This window comes from Coloeus monedula (assembly GCF_965178545.1).
Source record: "Coloeus monedula genome assembly, chromosome: 7".
Classification (NCBI taxonomy): domain Eukaryota; kingdom Metazoa; phylum Chordata; class Aves; order Passeriformes; family Corvidae; genus Coloeus; species Coloeus monedula.
Window position 1 is genome coordinate 20,061,397 of NC_138787.1, and position 22,688 is coordinate 20,084,084.

The following is a 22,688-nucleotide window of genomic DNA, read 5'->3' on the forward strand; positions in this document are numbered from 1 at the left end:
TTAACAGAATGCAAATCATCATGCTATAGAAATTAAGTCAAAATCTAGTTCCTTATCCTTTGGAAAAAAAACAATTGATAACAGGAACCTTTTTGCTATCGACCAAATTGCCATGGCAGTAAGGGGTGGCTGGGAGTAGAAAACAACCCTGTGATGTGTGTAGTAAAATCAGCTCCCAGAAACTTTAAACTACTGCAGGGACACAGATTAGAGGTCAGGGCAGCTGACAAGTGCTCGTATAATATTTATTTATGAATCAGTCTCACCTTTTAATGCACCAATTCAACAAAAGGAAATTGGTATTAAATATGTATTTCATTAATTCAGGTCTCATTATCAAGTAAGTTTGTAACTACAGACAAATTTTTATTCACATATATTACCCACTACCAGAGTCTGAGGCTTATCTATATATAAACAATGAAACTTGGAACATATGCATGCATATCATGGGTAATTTGAAGAGTTCAAATTAAAGAATGCTTCAGAGATTTACTACCTAATGAAGGTTAGTCTGTAATACAGAAAGTTGTAGGAGCAGAACTTTTCAGAAAGATATTCTTTCAAATCGGACTTTACAGAAGCCAAGTAGCAAATTTATACCAGGTTAGTGTTCAGCAAAAGAAGATCCTTGCAAAGTCAACGTTAACTGTATTAAAAGTTACACAAATCCAAGAATGTGCTTGTAATTTATATATAAAACATAATGCAGGATCTGATTTTCACTGATCTTAATACGTTTCAAAGTCCATTGTTGAATCCATATATTCCTCCCCTAAGCTATGATTAGAACTGACACATGAACTGACACTAGGATCTGCATCCAACCACTCCCAGGTGCAGCCCAGCAGCCTGTTTGGAAGGCTCTATGCTGGGATGCGGGTCGCAGCCTCCTCTTCCGCATCAGCTCTGTTGGCGTTGATTTCTGCCAGCGTTCGGCCAAACCGAGTCCACTCATCCCCGCGAGGAACGGCGATTTGCTGTGACACAGAGAGTGTTACTGAAACCTACTGAGAAATAAAGCTGAGCTCACTTTGAACAGCAGAGCACTTCAACAACGTTCAGAAGAGGTTCCACTAGGTAAGCTTACCTTTATTTTAGTGTAAGCAACACAAGCTCCAACTAATAAAAGAAGCAGAATTTGAGATTCCGGCATTGAAGTACAGAATGGTATTATTACAAGCTTGTGCTATGTATCTCCATCTGAGAGACTGCCTCCAAAGGGCAATACTAATGCTATATCTCATCCCCTCCATTAGTCATGTACTACTGCAGTACACATGCTTGCAGTAGCAACAGCTTCCCTGTAAGAACAAAATCAAGTCTGCTTCACTGCAACATTTTTGTTTTGTTCAGTACTTCTCAAGCTAGGGGCAGAATTCACATGTGCCACAGTTACAAAAAAGATAAAATTTCTATGAAAGAACCCCATTGATTCTTATTTCACCAGCCTTACAGTAAAGCTTCTTCTTTTTGACTGGATGACAGCATGCTAAAAAGTTATGCTAGAATACCTTAAATAAAACACCACTAGGAAATATTAATTCAAAAATACAAACTAAACCTAATTATTATTCCTCTAATGACAGGAGAAAAAAGTGAAAGGCAAGCTGCTAAATAAAGAAACTCAAGTGTTTTGCAATATACTTTGCACAATACATGGCATACATACCTCTCCCACGTCATATATAACTATTTGTCCCTCTGAATCACCTACAGCAATCTCTCTCCCCGAATGTGTCCATCTCACACGGTTCAGAGCAGGATTGCCCTCCACAGTGATGCTTGCAGTGGGCACCTGTACCAATTCAAAACACATTGCTAAAAATGCATCAGGTTTCCATAAACTAGAGATTACAGAACACAGCTAAGCCATCTGTGCTGCATCAAAAGAAGCACCCAACACTTCAACTGGTGCATGGTATGCAGATCAAAGACTCTGTTCACAATACAAAGACCCTCAGTGACCTTAAGCTATTGCCAGTGACATGACCAAAACAACACATCTGTCCCTTGGCCAAAGTACAAACATCTGCTATCAAAAGGCACATCTGCACTCTTCTCATGAGACAGGAGGCACAGGCCCACTTTCAGGCAGTGACGAGGCACCCTGGGATGTCAGGAAGATTATGACACAGGACAGGGAAGAAATCAGCTGTTTTGGCAGGTCAAACCCTGTCCAAAAGGCTTGAACAGGTAATTCCAATTTAAAGCCACAGGCTGGCATATGGTCCTACAACTTTCTTCTATAAGTAGTTTTCAGACAGTGAAATTTAAGTACTAAATATCTGTCAGGTCTCTCCTCTGATCGACCTCCAGTAAATCTTGGGAAAGATTTTTATTATAATGAAGTATAATCCACACCAGAAAACCAAACATTCAATTCTCTAAGTTTAGAAACAAATGTCTGCAGTATTTCCCTGCAGTATTACTGTGGCAATGGGAACAACAGTGGTGTGTGGTAACAGGTTTATTCACACTGTTAAGCTGTCGGCTGACAAGGCTGACAAGGGTGAGAGGTCTATAATCACTTTCCCAACATGGATCAGTGTTACACCAACAGATGTTTTGCTCTTTTGTTATATGCAAAACAATTTAATTATTGCTGTTATTCATTATGAGGAGTCATTTGTAACCCTGTAATCAAAGAATGCTATCTACTACACAGAAACTACTGGAACTACAGAATATTTAAGAACAACAAAAAAACAATCTATGGCAAAAAAAACCAAACCCCAAACTACAGTAAACTCCTGACTTTTTTTTTTAAGAGTACAAACTATTTTCCAGCTGCATTTGACTCTTAACCTGACTTCTCACCTCAGTATCATTGTTGAGATTCCACAGGTCAAGTCTGCCCATCCCATCAACACAGGCAAACAAGGCAGGGTGAGTTGGAGACCACATCACATCATAAACATAATCCGAGTTGTCTTCAAAGGAGTAGAGAGGTTTGTTATTCTGAAAAGAAGCAAAGATAATAATGCGATACCCAAACCCTACATTTCAAAATTATAAAACTAACAGGTAAAGCAAAATACAGAACTTCAACAGCATTACCAGCAGTAAGTAAAAAGTGATTTGCATTTTGACTTGCTTTAAAAAAATGCCACTACAAAAATCACCCAAAAACGAATGCTTTTTATTAAATTAAAGATATGCTTTCCAAAGCATGCAGCCATTTTGCTGGCTGCTACTATAAAACAATCAATAGCAAGCCAACTGTAAATTGTAAATGTAATGCTTTAAGAATCTTGTAACTCAAGCCAATGATAATTCAGTGACTACTACTCGGAGATTTTAACTCTGCTTCCTCTGCTTTGCATTTCTCAGGGCATCAGACTAACAGAGGAAGAAGTAATTCTGGCAATGGAAATGACAGGTATTTCAATTGTGAGTCTCACCAAATTTAACTGACATTAGTTTTGGTGCTGTCCCTTAGTCCTCCAAAAAATTGTAGCAAAACATTTGCCTTATGAATATATGAGGTAACTGACTTTATAACATGATTTACATTTGATTACTTTGTAATAATTGTTGATAACAAAGGGCAAAAGGGTGAAAAGAATGGATCAGAAATATACAAATGATGTACAAGCTGAAAGCAAAGTTTTATGTTGTTAATCTTAGTTTTGCTCATCAGCTGTCTCCTCTTTGCAGGACTGCAGCTAAGACCCTCAGAACTTCACACAATTTGACTTCAGGTTAGTGAACCTCCTTAAGTAGCTTACATTATAGCACCACCTTGTGTCAAGGGCTACGAAGAAAACCACTGAACTATCTAAGTTACCTTCGTTGTCCAAAGCTTTACTGTCCAGTCAAAAGAAGAGGTGACAAAAAGATGTGAGAAGTCTACAGGTCCAACTGCTGCATGGCAGTTGATACCTGTGATTGGTCCCTGGTGTCCTTCAAACATCTCACTGATTCCAGCTTTGCTGTTTCAGAATATACAACCAAGGTTAATTATCTGGAAACCAAACATCTGCAGACAGAGATAGCACTGAAATGCAATTTAAATACAGCCACAAGAAGGTTTTTCTGCCTTATATGGATGTTACCCCACTGCAAAAGGCTTCACCACAGCAGGATCACAGAAGACCAGGCTTCAAAACAGACCTTAAGTTCAACAAGTATTTTCTACTAACCTTATGTGCCAAAATGTATCCTAGGGACAAGAGACTCATTCAGCAAGTACCAGTCTACACACTTAACTACATTGTCCTCCAAGCAATAGCTACAACTTCAATTCATACAAAGAACAAAATCCAGTCTCAGGAATAAGCATAAAACTCCCATTAAATTAAGAGAAGTTGCATACACTTTATGGGCACGAGGTTCAGACATAAACCAGTAAAAATATATCCCTAATAGCCTCCTATCAGGGGTGATGAAAAAGGAGGGAAACAGATGGGAAGGATGTTACACAGAAGTGATACGATTTGGGGTATTTTGGAACCAAAAAAGCTGTGCAGCAAGGTGATATGTACTTGAGATGAAACCTGGACACTCAATTGTATTTAAGAAAGCAATTGATAAGATACAGTCAGACAATTTCAAAATAGATTGAACAGCAGGAGAACAGCTAGCCAATTTAAGATTTGTGCGTGATGTTACTGTACAATTATCTACAAAACTGATACAAAGTTTGGAATGTTCTGCTACAATTCAAATGAATAAAAGCACAGTGATCTATGCTATCCTCATCAACTCAAACAACTCGTAATACCAATTCAATATTCCAACTATTTCTGTTTTCAATGAAGCTCTTCCTCAAGAAAAAGTGAACTGGAATTCAGACAGAGATACTCCTTAGTGCAAAGGAGAAAATATACAAAAATTTTGATTGTAAAGCATGCAGGAACTCATCCTTTCACTATTTTTAATTCCTTTGAATAATTAAAGTTTGTATTCACCTGCCATGACGGCATGCAGTGTACACTGAGCCTTCTTCACTGCCAACAACAAAGTTGTTGACATCTCCAATAGGGAAAGACATGCAGGTAACAGCCACAGCCTTGGACTGTTTGTGAACCAGCTCCATGCTATCCTGTAGTGAAAATATCAGCAACTTAATGTATAAAAAGAAATACTAACACCTACAAAATCCTTTAGATTTCACAATAGAAGGGTTTTCTTTTAATTTTACTTGGATAGATTGAGCAGGAATAAGGAAGTTTTATTACTACATTTGTGTTCACCACTAACACAAGTACACCAAAAATATACGAAAGAATCAACAGAAAATATTTGATTCCACAGGTGGGGAAATATTTTATCAAATATCAAACGACCTTAATTCTACATGTTGGGAAAATGTTGATTAATGTTCATTAGATCAACTGAATTTTTTATAGAATATAAATCTGGAATAGATACTATGTATATCCAAACTTATCTTACCTGTGGTTGGGAAAGCATATCCAGACTCCAAGAGCATATTTTCCCATCAGTTGAGATACTGATCAAATTATGAGCATTCTGGGTCCCAACAACATTTACACAGTACACTGGGTGCTAAGAAACAAAATATTATCAGAAAAGAATTTAGAGGTAATAACCAGTTCTGATATAATTAACGTACAGTAAAATACACAACTTCACCATTTAAGAAAGCACAAAAGATTGATCACAATCAAAAGTACAAATGATACTCCCCTATAAAACTGATACTTGTTTTTTCTGACACTCTGATTTTTGTGAATAGCCTGGTTCCTAAGTGGCAAAATATGGACATAAACATTTAAGCATTGCCAATCTAGTGCACTGGACAGAATTTCCTAGACGTGAAACACATCTCAACAGGGCACAGTCCATGAAGATATTTCACCTCCTACCGTGTGAGCAGCAGCTGAAAGTGGCGTTCTCTGCACTGGGGTTCTCTTATTGCTGCGATTATCCCACAGCACTATCTGGCCCGAGTATGTGCCACCAACCACCAGATTAGGATGAAATTTTGCAAATGTAGCTGACATCACTGCTGACTGAAAGGAAGAAAAACAAACAACAAAATACACAAACTATCATTCAATGATACTCTGTCTAAAGCTAAAGGAAGTATCAGAACAAATATCAGAACTTCTTTGCCTAAATTTATTCAGTACATTATTTCACTGCCCAATTACTTAAGGATTCACACACCCTTTGTAACCCCTCAACATTATTGTTGTTTCAATTTATAAAATGAAGTTTTCCTCCTCTTTTCTTTCACATGCATACATCTGTGTTCCTCCTAGCGTAGTTTATTAGCAAAGGAAGGCCCAGTAACACACAAGATTTTAATAATGTTTTGCCACATTCTGTAGTCATTGCTTCTTTGAGAATGTAGAAATACATTTTGATATAACAGAGTTACTTTTGCAATCTGGGCTTTGAGAATAATGTGACAACATGAGGTTAAATTTTGATTCAACTGTGTAATTTTCCAAAACTATGGAAAAAACATGGATATCCTGGGCTTGGCATAATGTTAGAGATTTGCATGTTTTTATCTTTCAGAAAACTACTAGAAAACCTCCATCTGCCCTTTTCCTTGATGCATATGTTTCTAGTTTTCATCCTCATTCCATTTCCTCAGGCTGTCTTCATTTTATTCAGTAAACTAAGCTGTAGTATACAATCCCACTCAAGCCCCTTACATACAAACCTTTGTGGTTCAACCATTACACAAGAAAGTCTTCTTGTTTTTAAATAAAAACAGAAAATGAGTTCTCAAACAAGACTGAATTCTGAATGATGTCAGAAATTCTGAAACAGAATAATATTTCTCAGCTGAAGTCTCTAGCTATCAACATCTGTTGGCAAATAAATGTGGTTAAAGCAAATGCCAGCCCAATGAAATTATATTGACAAACATAAGGAAAGTACTTGTCCAAATTCATCAACATAAAATCCCTCCCAAGACAGAATCATACCTGGCAGTGAAAGACATACTCTGGGGTAGTTTTCTTGTACTTCATATTCCATACAAGGGCCACTCCATCAGGCTCGTGAGGCGCATCCTCATTATTGTTGTAAGAGGCTACAAGTAATTCTGGATACTGCATGGTAAACGAAAAAGACTCAAAGTAAGCAAAATAACTGTCTAATGGTCCAGATAATCCTGGAATCTTTGTTTTCTTTTGCCAAAGTAAGGTTAAAAAACCACCTTGCATTATAAAGCCATGAAAAATTGTCAGTTGAAACTGCAATTGTTGCTAATTTAGCTCCTAAAACAGCATTAACATACACATTAGTCTTGTTCTTTCATCATAACTTGCTTTTAACTGTAAAACCCAGGACTTTTAAGTGAAGCCAAGTTACCTCTACAAAGCAGTCCATAAGCCAACTTTCCTCACAATACGAACCTTTTGCTACCTTTCACAGAAGATTAACAGCTCTGTCAACTTTTTGCAAGCCATGGAACACATAAGGAACACATTTAGAAATACAGCCTGTATCAGCTGTGCTTTTATGGGAGTCAAATGCACAAAACTACACCAATTTACAAAGTCAACTGTTTAATTTAATCATTATTTTTTACCTGAGATGACCAGTCCAGACAACTGACAACACGATGCTTTGACCAACGTTCATCAAAAAACTGCCTATTTAAGGACAGTTTTGCTCCTGCTTGAATCTCTCTGTAAAGACAATTAGGAGATATTAATCTTAGATCACTTTTTCAATTAAAAGTATTGGACATGCACAGAAAAGTATTCAATATTCACATTACCCTTCTTTGTCCTCTAAGTCTCTTCCACTGTAGTCAAAGAAAATGTTGATTTGCTCAGAAAGGGCTCTTTCAACAATCCTTGTGGAGTGGTCAAAGAAACTTAAAAATTCTTCAGAATGCAAAATTTGTTGCTTTTCCTCCTCTGTGAGTTCATGAGGGGCAGCTGAAAAAGATTTATACAGACATTTGCTGCACTGCACGCTTTCACCAATTCCTTGCAAGACAGAAAAACAGTGTTTATCATGATTTTTAATAATTTTTGGATTTTGTGCTTTGCTGGCTAATTGGTATTTAACAATGAAATTAATTTAAAATTAATAGAACAAAGAGTCACAAATGTATTGATGACTTTCTTTACAGCACACACAGAATGTCTTGAGGTGAACTGTACCTTCTTCTTCCTCCTCTTTTTTTAATGTTTTTTCTTCCTCAGGTTCAACTAACGGTTTTGGTGCAACCACATCATCCTCCTCTTCCTCATCTAAGGAGAAACATTATGGTGAGACAGGCAGTGTTTCTAAAGGGGAACAGTAACATTCTATATGAATCCCATATAAGCTGATGAAAAATGGTATCATGTAGCTTAAAATGGTTGCATTTGTAAAATGTAGTCCCAAGGATAACATTATCACAAACCAAAATATCATTGGAATACTGTCTACACCTGGGTATTACTGGCTGAGTTATGTAGTTGCATAAACTGAAATAAGACACGCAGAAAATTGTAAAGAATCCAAAGTGGAAATCTGTCTTACAGGCATTTATGATTCCACACAGAACCATGCGGTGGAGGCATGTTCTGTGTAACACACTGACACATTAATGCCGTGGAATAAAAAAAATCAAATGTCTAAAATAGTCTACAGAGCAGCTGCTTACTTGTGATCTGAAACCATCAGTCTAATGGGTCTGCACATGGCATGAAGATGGCTTACATTAGCTTTCAGGTTGCTATTCTGAGAGGCAAATTTTGCTAAAGATAATAGCAGAGAGATTACATTTTTTCTGTCATTCTAGATGCAAGTCTCATTATCTGTATCATGTTTGGCAATGAGAACTTTACAGGAAAATGTGTTTTCCCTAACTGCAATAAAATGTTAATGTTCAGGAATACTGACAAGGCTTACAGCACTTTCTGCATTTCTACATTTTATTCTTTGAATCCTGTAAACCAGAAAATACCTTTAAATTACTTAGAACTGTGGGATATGCTGGCTTTTTTTTATCCACCTTCTAGAATAAGCTTCTGAAAATACTTGTTTTTATTGGTTAAACAGCTACGTCATCTGCTTATAAGGGAATGGCAGCAGGAGACTGCTGCATACCTCATCACAAGTAATGAGACAGTATTCAACAGGGACTAAGCTTGTTTGTTGCAGCCATCTCCCTGACCCATGTTCAAAGTTATCTAGCACAAAAAGCAAAAAAAAAACAAAATCCACATGCATGCACACAAAAAGAGTTAAAAAAAAAACAAGGGGTGGTCAAGGGATGGGAACCAGCTGCCAAGCCATGGTCCCAGCAGCCAGGCCAGCTGACTAGATAGCAACAACCAGATGGTACTGCAAAGATTGTCTCTCTGCTATGAGGTGGCAATGGGATGGCACAACATTTTTCTGCCTGACTGCTTCCAATCATGTCTTTCCCCAATGGCAAGCCTGTGCAATTACCAGCACTCCAGGAGGTCTACAAGACAAGCCTTTACCCTGCAAACAAAATACAGCTTGTAGGCCATACCAGCTGCCAAACCACACACATAGTGATAGGTTTAAAGAGGTCTGAAAATCTTTCTAACTCCATAGTATAGGCAATAAAAATATAACTGTACCTGCAGGAAAGAAAGCTTTAAATGACACTGTATAATGCACACAATAATACAAACTCCAACTTAATCAAAATGATAATGACGTATGCCAATCCTACATTACTTGAAATTGAGCGATTTTTATGTTCTGACAAGTTTACAGAACTAGGATAAATGGCATGAATGATTTCAATATATGCTCATACTTTTGAACCAAATGGTGAAGGTTAAAATCTTTCCTTTCAAGGGCCTCAATCAGCCACAAAGGAAAACAGTAATCACTGTCTTTTCAGCCAGCCCAACCGCATTTGTCAGCCCTTTCTCCGTCAATGCAGCCAGAGCAATCAACCTGCCAAACATTCAGAATGGAAAAACAATCTGAAAATACAGGGTATAATGCACCTGCCAGTGAAAATGGCCATTTCAAGAAAAGCTAGTGATCTCAGTGACCCTGCTGAGGAGGCGGTGGTGCAAAGGGGAAAGAACCCGTAAAAGAATTCTTAGTGATCTCCACTCTCTTGCACATTGACACTTCCTTACAAAGCATGCCAATTACAGCTTTTGTGCTACTTAAAAAAAATGAAAGCTTTTTTGGGCAAAATAATCACGCAAAGAAACAGAAAGACACTGCTCCTTTTTCGATGGATTCACATGTACAGCAGCCTTGTAACCTGAAAACTGTATAACTTGTGGCAATTTTAAAGAAGGGAATTCTTAATGTCAAATAACTACAGGTGTGAACAATGATTAATTAAAAAATGTAATATGAGTTAACACACATGACTTTGAGAAAAACACATACAGGATCACATATTCAAATTATGGCCACTTGGATAAAAATCCCCCTCTTTTTTGCCCTGCCAATCAATCTTGCAGAATTGAATGATGCCTTCAAATTTAGAAATTTGCTTTTGGGTCACACTGGATACATTATTCTAGCTTTGAAAGTCCCAAATTAGAAATTTCAGCCCAACCCCCCATTAGTCATACTACACGGATTCTAAGTACCATTTTCAGTGACAGGAGTCAAATTCTTGTCAAACGTAGATGGTCAACCCCTTAGTGCTATATGACCTTCTAATCTACATATTTTATTCAAAAGATCATATAGTTGATTGCTCCTGCCTTTTAATGTTTGAAACATAAATGGCATATATTATACAGAGCTCTAAATTCCTTCATAGTACTTCCACTACATACAGCCAGCTGATATTACTGCATTTAAATGCAGGATACAACACTTATTTTAATATTCTCAAAGCATCAGACTTGAAATTGAACATGTCATCTCACTGATTTATCTGTAACTGCATAAATCTAAAACCTTCTCTCTAAAGAAGAGTCGCATCCAAACTTTCTCATTAAGGGATCTGGAGAAACCTCTCCCCCCCCCCCCCCCAAAAAAAAACATCTCCACAAATACAAGTTCTTGAACTCATTATCCAAAACTAGAATGCTTTCTATTCCAAACCCAGGAAGCTTTCTCACAGTTCACAAAAAAGGCACCATTAAGCTGCTGGACTAAAAACAAGATAAGAAATGTTTGTTTTAATTACTTTTCCTGTCTCTCCTTCATCTTGAATTTATTTAATAGCAGGCCAGATGCCAGAATTTGCAAGGAATTACCATAACAATAATATAGCACCCAACAAACACTGAAACATTGGACATACTATTTCTGAAAAAGTTCCAATCTAATAAGTCAAGAACCCATGATACAGTGGAGCACTGCATTTATTTCAAGTCAGCTACCTAAATTTGAAACCTTAAGGGCATGCCCTAACTGCATCCACCCTTATTCATTATTGACTGTATCTACTGGCATTTTAAGCCACTTCAATTGTCAGTGTACCAAATATGATTTCAGATTCAAAAAAGGCCACAAAGACTTGGAAAAGTCACAGGGCCATGAAGACAGGAAATGGGACTCTATGTCACATCAACATATCGATGAATATTCATTATAATATGCTAAGGGATTAACTCCATGTTGTTTCTGACAGGCAATCAGGGGATCTAAGGTTACAAACTGAGCAGTAAAGTAGCTGCTATTTCTATGCAATCTTTAATAGCAACAAATGTCTTGTCAATGAATGCTAAAAACAGATTTAATGAACCATTGAATTTTTACTTTGAGTTAACATCAAAATTGTGATGTATTTTGGCAAGACAGAAAGAAAAGCAGTGCTGTAAATTAGGCTGCACCTAGCAATAACACTGCAGAGTATAGTTCCAGTTGTCTGAGTAATCTGTTGCTGCAGAGTAGGTTAATCAAAGTTAAATCATCTGTGAAATGGGTGGCTTTGGTTAAGCCAAATGTCTTCACATCAAGTTTTCCTATCTGAATTTCTGTACATTTAAGGCATGTACTAGATAATACAGAATCACAGAACATTCTGAGTTGGAAGGGACTCACAAGGATCATACATGAATATACAATGGTCTGTTATTTCTTTAAAAAATACTAAAATTCATAAATCCTGCATTCGTCATACCAGCATCCAAGAAGCAAATCCTATAAATCATATTTTTATTACTGTGCTTAATATTTTAACTCTGTGTCTTGGAGTTGCTAGCAGACAGTTATTCCTCAAAGAGTGGAGTTAATGCAATAATACTGTCTGCACTCAGCTGTGATTGCACATGCACAGTATTGTACAGCAACACTAAGTAGCAAATATCCAGTTAGCCCTGGAAAGCCTTAATTGTGACAGCTGAGCAAAATCATATTCCCCTATACACCCATCTTTCTTTGGATTAACTGATTTCTAGGAGAGAGCCCGATTTTATTGTTTTATAATATAGAAGAATCAATCTTCCTAAGGCAGTTTCTCAAATACTTTGAGGTCATAATAAATCAACATTTTAGTACTGCAATAAAATAATGGAAGTTGTGAGACCTGTTAGAACACTAAATATCTTCATCTCCTAAGGAAGCTGTCACATTTCAAAATTAATTTAACTGCTACATGAATCCAAAACAGGCATTTCCAAATGCCAAGTTTTATTTGAGGACATGAAATCTCTCGTATTTAACTCACTTGGTATGTGTTGCCACAAATATTTCCATAACAACTAGAAATGGTTTTAATCCAAAACTAGTTTACTTCTAGTTCCTATCTGTCCCACCAGACAGACTGGTTGTACTTTGAATGTTTCCTAATGCAGCTTACAATGTAACTACATAACCACTGTAACAAACAGAACTGGAACAAAGAGAACTATTTAGTTTGGTGATTCATTGTAGGTTTCTTGGTTTTATTTCATGTGCTGTCCTCCCCCACCAAACCAAGTGTTAGCACAAGTGGACCTGATCAAGCAGAATGACTGCAGAGCATATCTAATAAAACTGCTTCTATTTTCCTTATTCAAAAGCAGAGCTCCAACAGTATTTTAAAATCTTAAGATATATTAAGAAGGGTCCGGTTCACTTCACTTTATAAGAAACTGTGAACACTGAGCTAACCTAGCTCAGATGCAACTTGCTACTGTATAAGGGAGCTACTACAGGTGTAAACTCAGTTGCAAGCTCCACTTTCAAGTACTTCGCAAGGTTGTTTTTGTTTACAGTGTATGCACTCAGATAAGTAAGCACAACAACTCAGACTGTGAGAAGAAATACAAATCAGTAAGATATATTTAACAGAATTTAAATTTATCTAATTGCATCCTGTAAATTCAGCATATTGCATTTGTCAATTGTTTTAAAGAGCTTAAAATTTTCTTCCACCAACAAAAATCTCTTACCTAGTAACTCTTTTTTTGTATACAGCATGATTTATTCTTTTTTTAAAACCTACATCCTATTTCAGACATCACTGTAAAATGGGAACATGGAGCTTTATTATGAATGTATTCAGGTAGTCTTAAGACAGACCTTAAAAAGATCCTCAACACTGAAATAATGAAAAGACTGTGAATTTTGTGAAGAACACGAAATAAATATATTAAAAAAATTTATGGCCCTCAAGAAATCAGTATTTGTAAGGTGGAATGGATCAGGAGACAATACATGTATTGAGACAGCTTTCTGGTAAATGCAGAAATAGAGATGACCACTGTTCCACTCCACTACAGTAAACCTCAGCTGCAGCCTATCTACTGTGAAACTCAGATCATACAATCCCAAGCAATTTCCACTGTCAGCAGGCAGCAGAAGTAAAACTCTTCAAGTACATAAAGTATCAACTAAGTCTTCAGATTCTATGAACCTGACAGAGGAAAGGAAAAAAGACCTGACAGGTTAGAGAAAGGAAATGTTGAGGGCATGGGAGAAACGAAAGCGGGAAAATCCCAAACACCTACCTGTGCAGGGATACAGATAAAATAGAAAATAGAAAAGAAAACACAGTTAGAGAAAAATCATATCCTCTGGCTCACTGAATAATGAAGTTTCAAAGATATATCCTTGCATAAACACCCAAAAGTTCACATATCAAAGAGCAGGAGAATGTAAATTTATGAATGTAGAAGTATGTCCTAAAATTACTAACATAGAGGCATACTCAAAGTCAGTCATATTAAACAACTAAGAGATTTTGTTGTAGAACTACACACAAACTAGGTCAAGAATAATACTTTCATTTGCAGATAAATTCAAGTGTTTCAACATGGAAAAGCTAATCTGTTAGCCAACTGTATTTTCTTTGGAAAAATTTATTTTTTGAAAAGCAAAAAAGTCATGACTGAAAGAAAGCCTATGTTCAACTGCCAAAACCAGAAACTGTGTAAATTATAAATAAATTAGTTCCTTCTTTTAAAACTCAAAGTGTAAGCTTCAGGTATAAAAATTAAAATTCTTAAGAAGTAGTGGGGGGGGTTAACTGCTAAGTTTGTTGTAAGGATACACAGCCTTCAAGTAAGCTCACAGAATGTTAGGGGTTGGAAGGGACCTTAAAGACCATCTAGCTCCAACCCCTCTGCCATGGGCAGGGATGCCTTCCAACCAGGTCAGACTGCTCAAAGCCCCATCCAACCTGGCCTCGAACACATGCAGGGATGGGGCAACCACAGTTTTTCTGGGCAACCTGTTCCAGTGCCTTACCACCCACAAAGTAAAGAATTTCCTCCTGATTTCTAATCTAATCTCTTCCAGTTTAAAGCCATTACCCCTTGTCCAGTCACCACATGCCCTTGCTCAAGGTCCCTCTCCAGAGCTGGATGCAGCACTCCAGGAGCAGAGTAGTGGGGCAGAATCACCTCCCTTGACCTGCTGGCCATGCTGCTGAGGATGCAGCCCAGGGTATGTTTGGCTTTCTTTTGGGCTACTTCTTGAGCTTGTCCAGGTCCCTCTGGCTGGCATCCCATCCCTCAGGCATATCAACTGCCCCACTAAGCTTGGTGTCACCTGCAGGCATGCTGAGGGTGCCCTCGACCCCTCTGTATGTCAGTGATGAAGATAATAAATAACACTGGTCCCAATATGAACCCCTGAGGGACATCACTTGTCACTGATGTATACCAGGACTCTGAGCCATTGACCTCTGCATGCAACCATTCAACCAATTCCTTATCCACCTAAGAGTCTACTCAGCAAATCCATCTCTGTCCAATTGAGAGAGAAGGATGTTGGGAGTGATCATGTCAAAGGCTTTACAGAAATCCAAACAGACATGTAACACTTCCCTTGTCCACTGATATAGTCACTCCATTGTAGAAGGCCACTGGGTTGGTCAGGCAGGAGTTGCCCTTGTTGAAGCCATGCCAATTGCCTCAAATCACCTCCCTGTTCTCCATGTGCCAACTTGTGTGTGGATTCTCAAATGTCATAAACGCAAAATGTATCCCATTTATTTATCAGGTGTCAGCTAATTAAGCAACTCAGTGTTTCATCTGAACATTTACTAGGAGTGTGAAAATACCACATATTAGTAGCAAGAGCGATGTTAAAAGAGATGCAGAATAACAGTAACAGTTAAGTAAAACCTCTAAAAAATTAGTAATACAATTCATATAAATTATCTCACATATCAACCTTCATTTACCTTATTAAGTTTCAAGATCACAAGTCCTAGTTCTAATTCAGCCAGTCATCATTACACTAAAAGAAACAAAAAATAACTCAATAGTAATAAATTAACCATTCACCTTCCTTGGGCTGAGTCATAACAGGTGTTTGCGTCTCCTTTGTGTAGGTAACAATTTCTCGAGGAGGAAAGTCAACTTGTGTAATTTTGGCCATTCCAAGTTTAACAGGTCCACGTCTAAATAAAATTAATTTAAAAATCAGAAAAAAACCATTTAATTTTATTAGTTCACATTTTGCCTAGAATAATACCCAAGTCATATGTCACAGCACTGCTTAGTCAAACTTAAATCCAGTGGAAACTTTGAAGAAGTCACACGATTATGACTACTATTTTATCATTATTATTTAAAATCAGCAACTATTTATACATCTGTGACAAAAAGGAACATGTGCACATATAAATATCTGGACATTAGGATACAATTTAAAATTTTTGCTCTTTGTGCTTGACCAGAATACTGCCACATATATGATACATCTGTATTATCGGGGGTACAGATCTACTCACAAGTCATGCTTGTACAGCAACAGTTCTAGGATTTTAAAGCTTGAAAAGCAACCTAGTTATGCTGAAGGAAAAATCATTTCCTAGTCTTTTAACTTTGCTGCCCTTTTTCGTCCACCTCTAAGATACTATTTAGAATGCAAAACTGCCAGGCTGACCTGGAACTCACATGGACAAATGATTTATCCATAATACATTGTTCCAGAGCACAATACTGAAAACTTTTGAGCTTTCTGACTTTATTAAAGGTAGATATAGCTAGCATCATACAACACATAATATATTCCAAAACCTGCACAACATCAATTCATTGTAGCCTCCTCTAAAACCCAACTGCAGTTATGTACTGTAGTAATACTGCAATGATGCAACAATTTACCTATTATCAGACTTAGTTTCTTATTATCCACTCCTCTCCCAAGATAAAAGCAAAGAATAACTCTTTTCGAAAGGTTTTGGTGGAATCATAATTCTTAGTACACAATACAGGTTTTAGTTAGTGCTTATAATGAGCTACAGCTTTTATAAAAATATTTGTAAGAAAAGATGGGAGTTGCTCTTTTTTTAAATGCAGTCATGCCAACCTTTTTATTTTAAATAAATGACTTCTTAAAGTTTACATTTTGTCAAAGAAAGACTCAAAGAAAACAAAACTTACTTGTGTTTGTTAGAAATGAGCATCTAATATATATCAAATGATACAAAAATTTCCCATGCTAAGTCTAGGGATAGTGAATTTCTATTACTTACAATACAGTTTCTTAACAACAACAAGTCTTAAAGGAAAAAACGCTCATACTTATTATCCATAAGCACATGAAAGAGGGAATATAAGAAATCTATGCAATACCCCAGATCGGAATCAGAGTGGAGCTGAAGAACTGATGGATCAGTATCCCAATGCAGCGTCCTGGTACCCCAGGTTGAACAATCATGCAGCATTAGCAAAAAAGGCCAGAGATTAGTGAAGCAAATATACACTATGAAATTCTAGAGTTACAGCAAGCTTATAGTTATTTCATTGTTCACAAGAAACAAGGCAATGCAACATCAGTTAAGGGAAATTCAGCAAACATTCAGTGCAATAACACATGCAGTAAATACAAAAGTTAAGAAGCAAACAGAATTCAGAGCTATTAGCAAAGAATTATTTTAAAGATTGAAAATTAAAGGTCTGCAAACAAATGTTGCCTTAATGAAAGGCAAATAAAAGTATTTTAAATACTGAAAAGAACCACTAAAAACTTTAAATTCCTTTTAAAATATGTTCAGATATGTTCAAGGTTTATGAAGACAGATTTGTTAACATAACACAAACTTGCCCAGAGCAGTAAATATGTGGAGGAAACTGTCATGTTGGTGAAGGAAATGAGTCAACACATAAGCCTTTTGGTAGTGGGGCAATAAAGCATTTCCACTGGGATAGAGAACTGCTAGAGTTTCCAAGATGTGACATTGCAGTAATTATGGGTTAAGCACTGCCTTGGGCTTGTAAGTGTCATCTGAGTTAGAGCCAACTGCATCTAAGACACTTAAAATCTCTTATAAATTGTGGGCTTCATATTAATAACACGTTTCAAAGTCATGTGGAATAACAAACAGAATGGATCCATTTCAAGTTGTACCAAAGAAGTAGGAAGGGGGAAATCAGTATTCCCTCTACCTTCATTTTTAGCTTTCATCCCTTCTTCACAAATTTTCATGTAGTCTACTGGCTATCAGGCTTAGGCAGAATTTTAAAAACACACTTGTATGAGATTAGCAGCTTAACCTGCACATTTTTTCAGACAGTCTCAAGATGTTATCTGCATTTTTTAAAATAACATTTTTGAATAAAAAAAAAAAAGAATATGCAACATTTTACTATGGCAAGTCAATGAAAGATAATTTTACATTTTCATCCCATACATGGTAACTTTTCTATAAAACAGGTGCAGAATTCCTAAAGTTAAAGTTGATCTGAAAAATATACACGCAATGCCATAAAAGCTCATAAGTATGGCTGTGTCATGCACTACCTTGTTGTAGTGGAAAGTATGCATTAGGACTATTAATCATTTAATTAGGATTAATTTAATTAATAATTTAATTAGGAATTACAAATCCACTGTCTTCATATATAGCCAGTCAACAGCATCCACAGCAACAGCTTAATACTCAAATCTCCAAAACTTTTTCATATCTTTTGTGTATCAGAGAACACATCATTTTAGCCTAAAGTTAACTACTTTGAGCATACTTATTAATTAGATCTCTGCTACCTTTCTTGACTGAAGAGATTTCAGCTTAAGAGTTTAATTTGGTGCCTGAGACTTAAAGCTGGGTATTGCTCATGTGTTGTCCAATCATAAGCAAAACCAAACCACCACCCCAACCTTCATGTTGCAATGGACACCTTATTTTCGGATACAAAAGCTGCATTACCATAATACCTGTCAAATATTTCCTCAACTTTTTCAATCGCGTTTGAGAGGAACTTGGGGAAAAGGCTATAAACATAAAAGGCTCCAACTTCTGCACCTGTTTAAGACCTAGCTGTTAATGAGATAGCTTTCCTGCTTTCAAAGCATGATTTTCACTTCCAAAAGTTGCTTCAGTGGTACCAGGGACAGTCTGTCTTTTAAAATAGTTGAAGCCAACACAGTAGTACAGGAGATCCAGTTAAATATTTCTCAGAGATTCTTTTAAAATAAAGGTAACATTCTAAGATAAAATTCACCTATTGTGTATGTACCAAAATGATGCAAAATACTGTTTCTTTTGTTTACCAGTTGCTTGTTTTGCCTTAAGTTAAATGAATTTATCTACAAGATTCAATGAACCAAAGTTCCCATTCTTCCACATATGTCCAGATTTTTCTGTATCCAGGCACTTCCCTAATACTTCCTGTATCTCTAAAAATATTTTGTGGTTTTAAACTCATTCTATGAAGCATGCACCTAGCCCAAAAATAAACCAGCTGTATGCTTTTCTACTGTAGAACTTACACTCTTGACTGAGGAAAAAAAAGAGAAAGAACCAGGATCAAACCAGGAAACAAAACTCTTTACTAATGAAAATAAAGCAAGACAGATGGAAGTAACAGCAGGAGCACAGTCTGAACACTGCTCTACTGCTTACTAAAAGAGTTACTGACAAGATTCAGCATCACAGAGGCTTTATAATACATGTCATATTGGTAGGAGTCACCTGTGAAATGCCATGTATAACACCAAGGGATATACAGTCCAACTTTCATGTTCAAAATGTATTAACTTGTACTAATAAACCAGTATCTCGATACCCATTTACTGGGGAAAGGGAAGAATCCACTGGTGGGCTAGATAACAAGTAAGGGGACTCTAACAGGGACTCCATAAAGCCTTCAGTTTAGCTGTACATTCATACCTTCGTGCCTTAAAAATCACAATCCTGGGACAGATTTAGTTTCAAAGTTTCAAAATGCATGAAGCTATTAAGACTTAGGATATGGGTTTTCTCAAAGCTTCATAAGAAAATGCATGCATACAACATTGCATTACTGTGTTTGAGAACACACAATCAGAGTGCAGTGCACTGATGAGATGGAAATAAATTTAATACACAACATGGCATTCCATTACAGGTATGTGGCCTATCCATACTGTTTCATACTGAATTTAAATTAGGTATGAATGGAAAGAAAATATTTTCTTTAAAAAAGTCATCATACTTCAAAAACTTGGTTTTTTCTTCTAGTGAACGTAAATACATATATAAATATAAAAAAAGACAATTTAATAAGCAATAATAACAATTTGAACAAATTAAAATGTGCTTGCTACTCAATTAAGGAACAATTATATTGGTTCTTAATTAACATGACAGGCAAACAAGATCATACCTGAGCATTGTTAAAAAGACATCTGGGTTCACATCTGCTGCTTGATGTATTTATTCTCTGTTTTAACTTAATGATTTCTACTTCGAAATAGGCACCATGTAACCTTTGTTCAGGTCATTAGTATCCTGGACATTTTCAGATTAAGATGCATATAGTTATGCATGCATAATCCACACGCATACAAGATGTTACTGCAGTCAGTTTAAAAGATGTTTCAAAGTGGTCTAACCATTGACTCTTTTTCAAAAACAACTACTCATACAACAATGGTAACTGATAATTGCTGCAGTTACTGTGTTTGAACTAAACTTCATCCACAATGTATACTTGAATTTATAAATTTAAAGTACACGACCTTTACTTGCTGAAAATATCTTGCCAATATTAACAGGCATCTACTGCTCTTATTTGCAGACTGTGCATGAGAAACAGTAGAAAGACCCTTTGGAAGTAGTGTTTTCCCACCTTATCACCCATATTTCACCACTTGAAATATTTAACAGAAATATTTATCTGATTCTTCTTTAGAGCAGCATGTCTCAAACCACCACGCCCAAAGAAATGGTCAAACAGATGTGACAAGTACTGGCACTGAAAAAAGACCAAAACAACTGCAATTGTTCTAAGATGGAGTTATGTTTTGCCAAAATAAGATTGCAAGTACTGTAGTTGTGTTACACAGATGAAGTGAAATAATGAGAAATATGGTTCTGGGTAAGGGAAAAATAAAATCAGAAGTAATGCAAAGTTTATAGACAGTATCTTTTATTACATTAACTAGGTAAGGCAAAAAGGAAATAGCCTATCATCCATACCCACCCTCCTTTAGAAAAAGCCTGGGAAAAGAGCAGAAGCTAGACTTTTTGAGTTTGTTATTGTCCCAAGACATTCATTTTACTTCAAACTTGCAAGTTTAAACAACTCAACATTATTGTTGGCAACTTCAAATCAGGAAGTGTAGTTGCATTTCAAATTTTGAAGTAAAGTATTTCTGCAAAACAGTCACTCTTGACAGATTCAACACTATAACCTCATGTTATTATTTGATAATTTGATTTCTTCTAAAGCTTAATTATTCAGAATACAAGTATTGAGCAAAGGAACATGACAAGGAAAGTAACATACCTAGATCCAACAGCACCATCCCCGGAGTCCTGGCTCCCAGCCTCGCTTGGCGTACTCACAGATTTGGAAGACGGAGAGGTAGGAGGAGGGACTAAATAGTGAAACAGACAGGTATCCGCTGTTACTACTCGCAGAGGTTGCACAGCTTAGGATGTTTTCAAATTAATTTAAAATGAAGTATTAAAAAAAAAAGTGATGGCAAACAAAAAATACATGGATGAAAATGAACAGTAGAAAGAGAGGGGAAAAGACAATGTTAACAATTCATGCTGGACTTTCATGCAGTTGTTTGGCATTTATGCTTCTGGAGCATACAAAAAGACATGGAAGGGGAGACATTTAAGAGAAAATGAATTGAAAAAATATTTTTAAACTGAACTTTTGACAAATGATGACACTGATTTTCAAAGGGTAATTTCCACTGATTCATGTTACTTAAACATAGAAAAAATAGTTGTTCACACAGCTCTGGCATTAGTCTTTCTTAAAGATTAGACAATGAATGTCTGTAACTGGCAATGTTATTTCAAAATATAGAATCACCAAAGCGTGGACCAAAAAAAATGGCTTTGTCATAAAACATCCTGTTATTTTTGTTCTAGTTTGAATCAAATCAACATAAATCTTGTGTATTACGAAGTTTCTAGTGTTAGGTCTTGAAAATGACTTTTTTTTTGCTTGACAGTAAACAGTCTAGTAGCACTGTATTTAAACTTCTTAAGTGTCAGTTCATTTTCTGCACGTAGATGAAGACTGCATTTACCATTTAAAAAGTAACATGCTTTTTGGAAGTGATACATAGTGAATGATATCATGCAATCTGATACAAATACAAAGCTACTTTGATATTTCTTTCAACTTTTCTTTTTAGAAATAATAATTTTTGAATGAAACTTAGGGTTTAAACACAAGAATCAAGCGGTGTTTTGAAGGTCCTTATATGCTTTGTTTTTCAGCAATATGTAAAGCATTCACTGCTTAGCAACCCTTAAAAAACACTTTAATCAACTGAACACAAATTATGTATATAAACTGCTGTCTACTCTGTCAGTAGTTAAGCATGGGAGAACTCTGAATTTAGGTCTGCAGGATTTCTACAGAATTTCTTGAAATCACAAGTATATTGTGAATTCTAAGGAATTTTTCTACCCCATCCCAAAACAGAGACACGGTTCTGACTGACAAAAATTCTCCCTTAATTTTACCAAAATAACAGCGAATTCTTCCATTTATTAAAATTTCATTCCCGCTAGGGGAGAGACCTTTTTTATAGGTCTTCAGTTGTATTTCATAAATTCACACATACACACATTTAGACGTTATACTTATGTAACTGCGGGCTTGTAAGAATATATAAATTCTTCAACTCCTCCTGACCATGTACTGGTTAACGTACACTGAAGGAGATGCCCGCAGGCCTTTGCACTGTCATTTGTGCGCATTTTCGGGACAGTGCGACATCACGGCGCCACTCGCAGGGCCCAGTGCTGGTGCTGCAGCGCTCTCTTGTGGGCAAAGCGACTCTCGAAAGACCCTTCCCAAAACTGAGGTGAGTCCCACTGAAAGACCAACAGTCTTACGAAAAGACCAGATGGAATTTCACCTACCCCAGAGGAGTGAACTATAGAATCTTCTTGAAAATAATTCTGGTTC

General features: G+C 36.5%; 1 protein-coding gene across 2 annotated transcripts in view; it reads right to left on the reverse strand.

The window, feature by feature from the left end:
• Positions 1-231: 231 nt before the first annotated feature.
• The window catches only part of DYNC1I2 (dynein cytoplasmic 1 intermediate chain 2), a 27,567-nt gene continuing 5,110 nt past the window's right edge, over positions 232-22,688 (reverse strand). For both annotated transcript variants that reach the window (XM_082285348.1, XM_082285347.1), the window contains exons 4-16: positions 21,036-21,126; positions 15,603-15,718; positions 8,103-8,192; positions 7,712-7,874; positions 7,520-7,619; positions 6,912-7,037; positions 5,835-5,981; positions 5,401-5,514; positions 4,914-5,047; positions 3,791-3,935; positions 2,821-2,961; positions 1,673-1,798; positions 232-980 (exon numbers count right to left, since the gene is read on the reverse strand). In XM_082285348.1, coding sequence (XP_082141474.1) covers positions 867-980; positions 1,673-1,798; positions 2,821-2,961; positions 3,791-3,935; positions 4,914-5,047; positions 5,401-5,514; positions 5,835-5,981; positions 6,912-7,037; positions 7,520-7,619; positions 7,712-7,874; positions 8,103-8,192; positions 15,603-15,718; positions 21,036-21,126 — 1,607 coding nt within the window. In that variant the 3' untranslated portion in view covers positions 232-866. The remainder of the gene's footprint in view (positions 981-1,672; positions 1,799-2,820; positions 2,962-3,790; positions 3,936-4,913; positions 5,048-5,400; positions 5,515-5,834; positions 5,982-6,911; positions 7,038-7,519; positions 7,620-7,711; positions 7,875-8,102; positions 8,193-15,602; positions 15,719-21,035; positions 21,127-22,688) is intronic.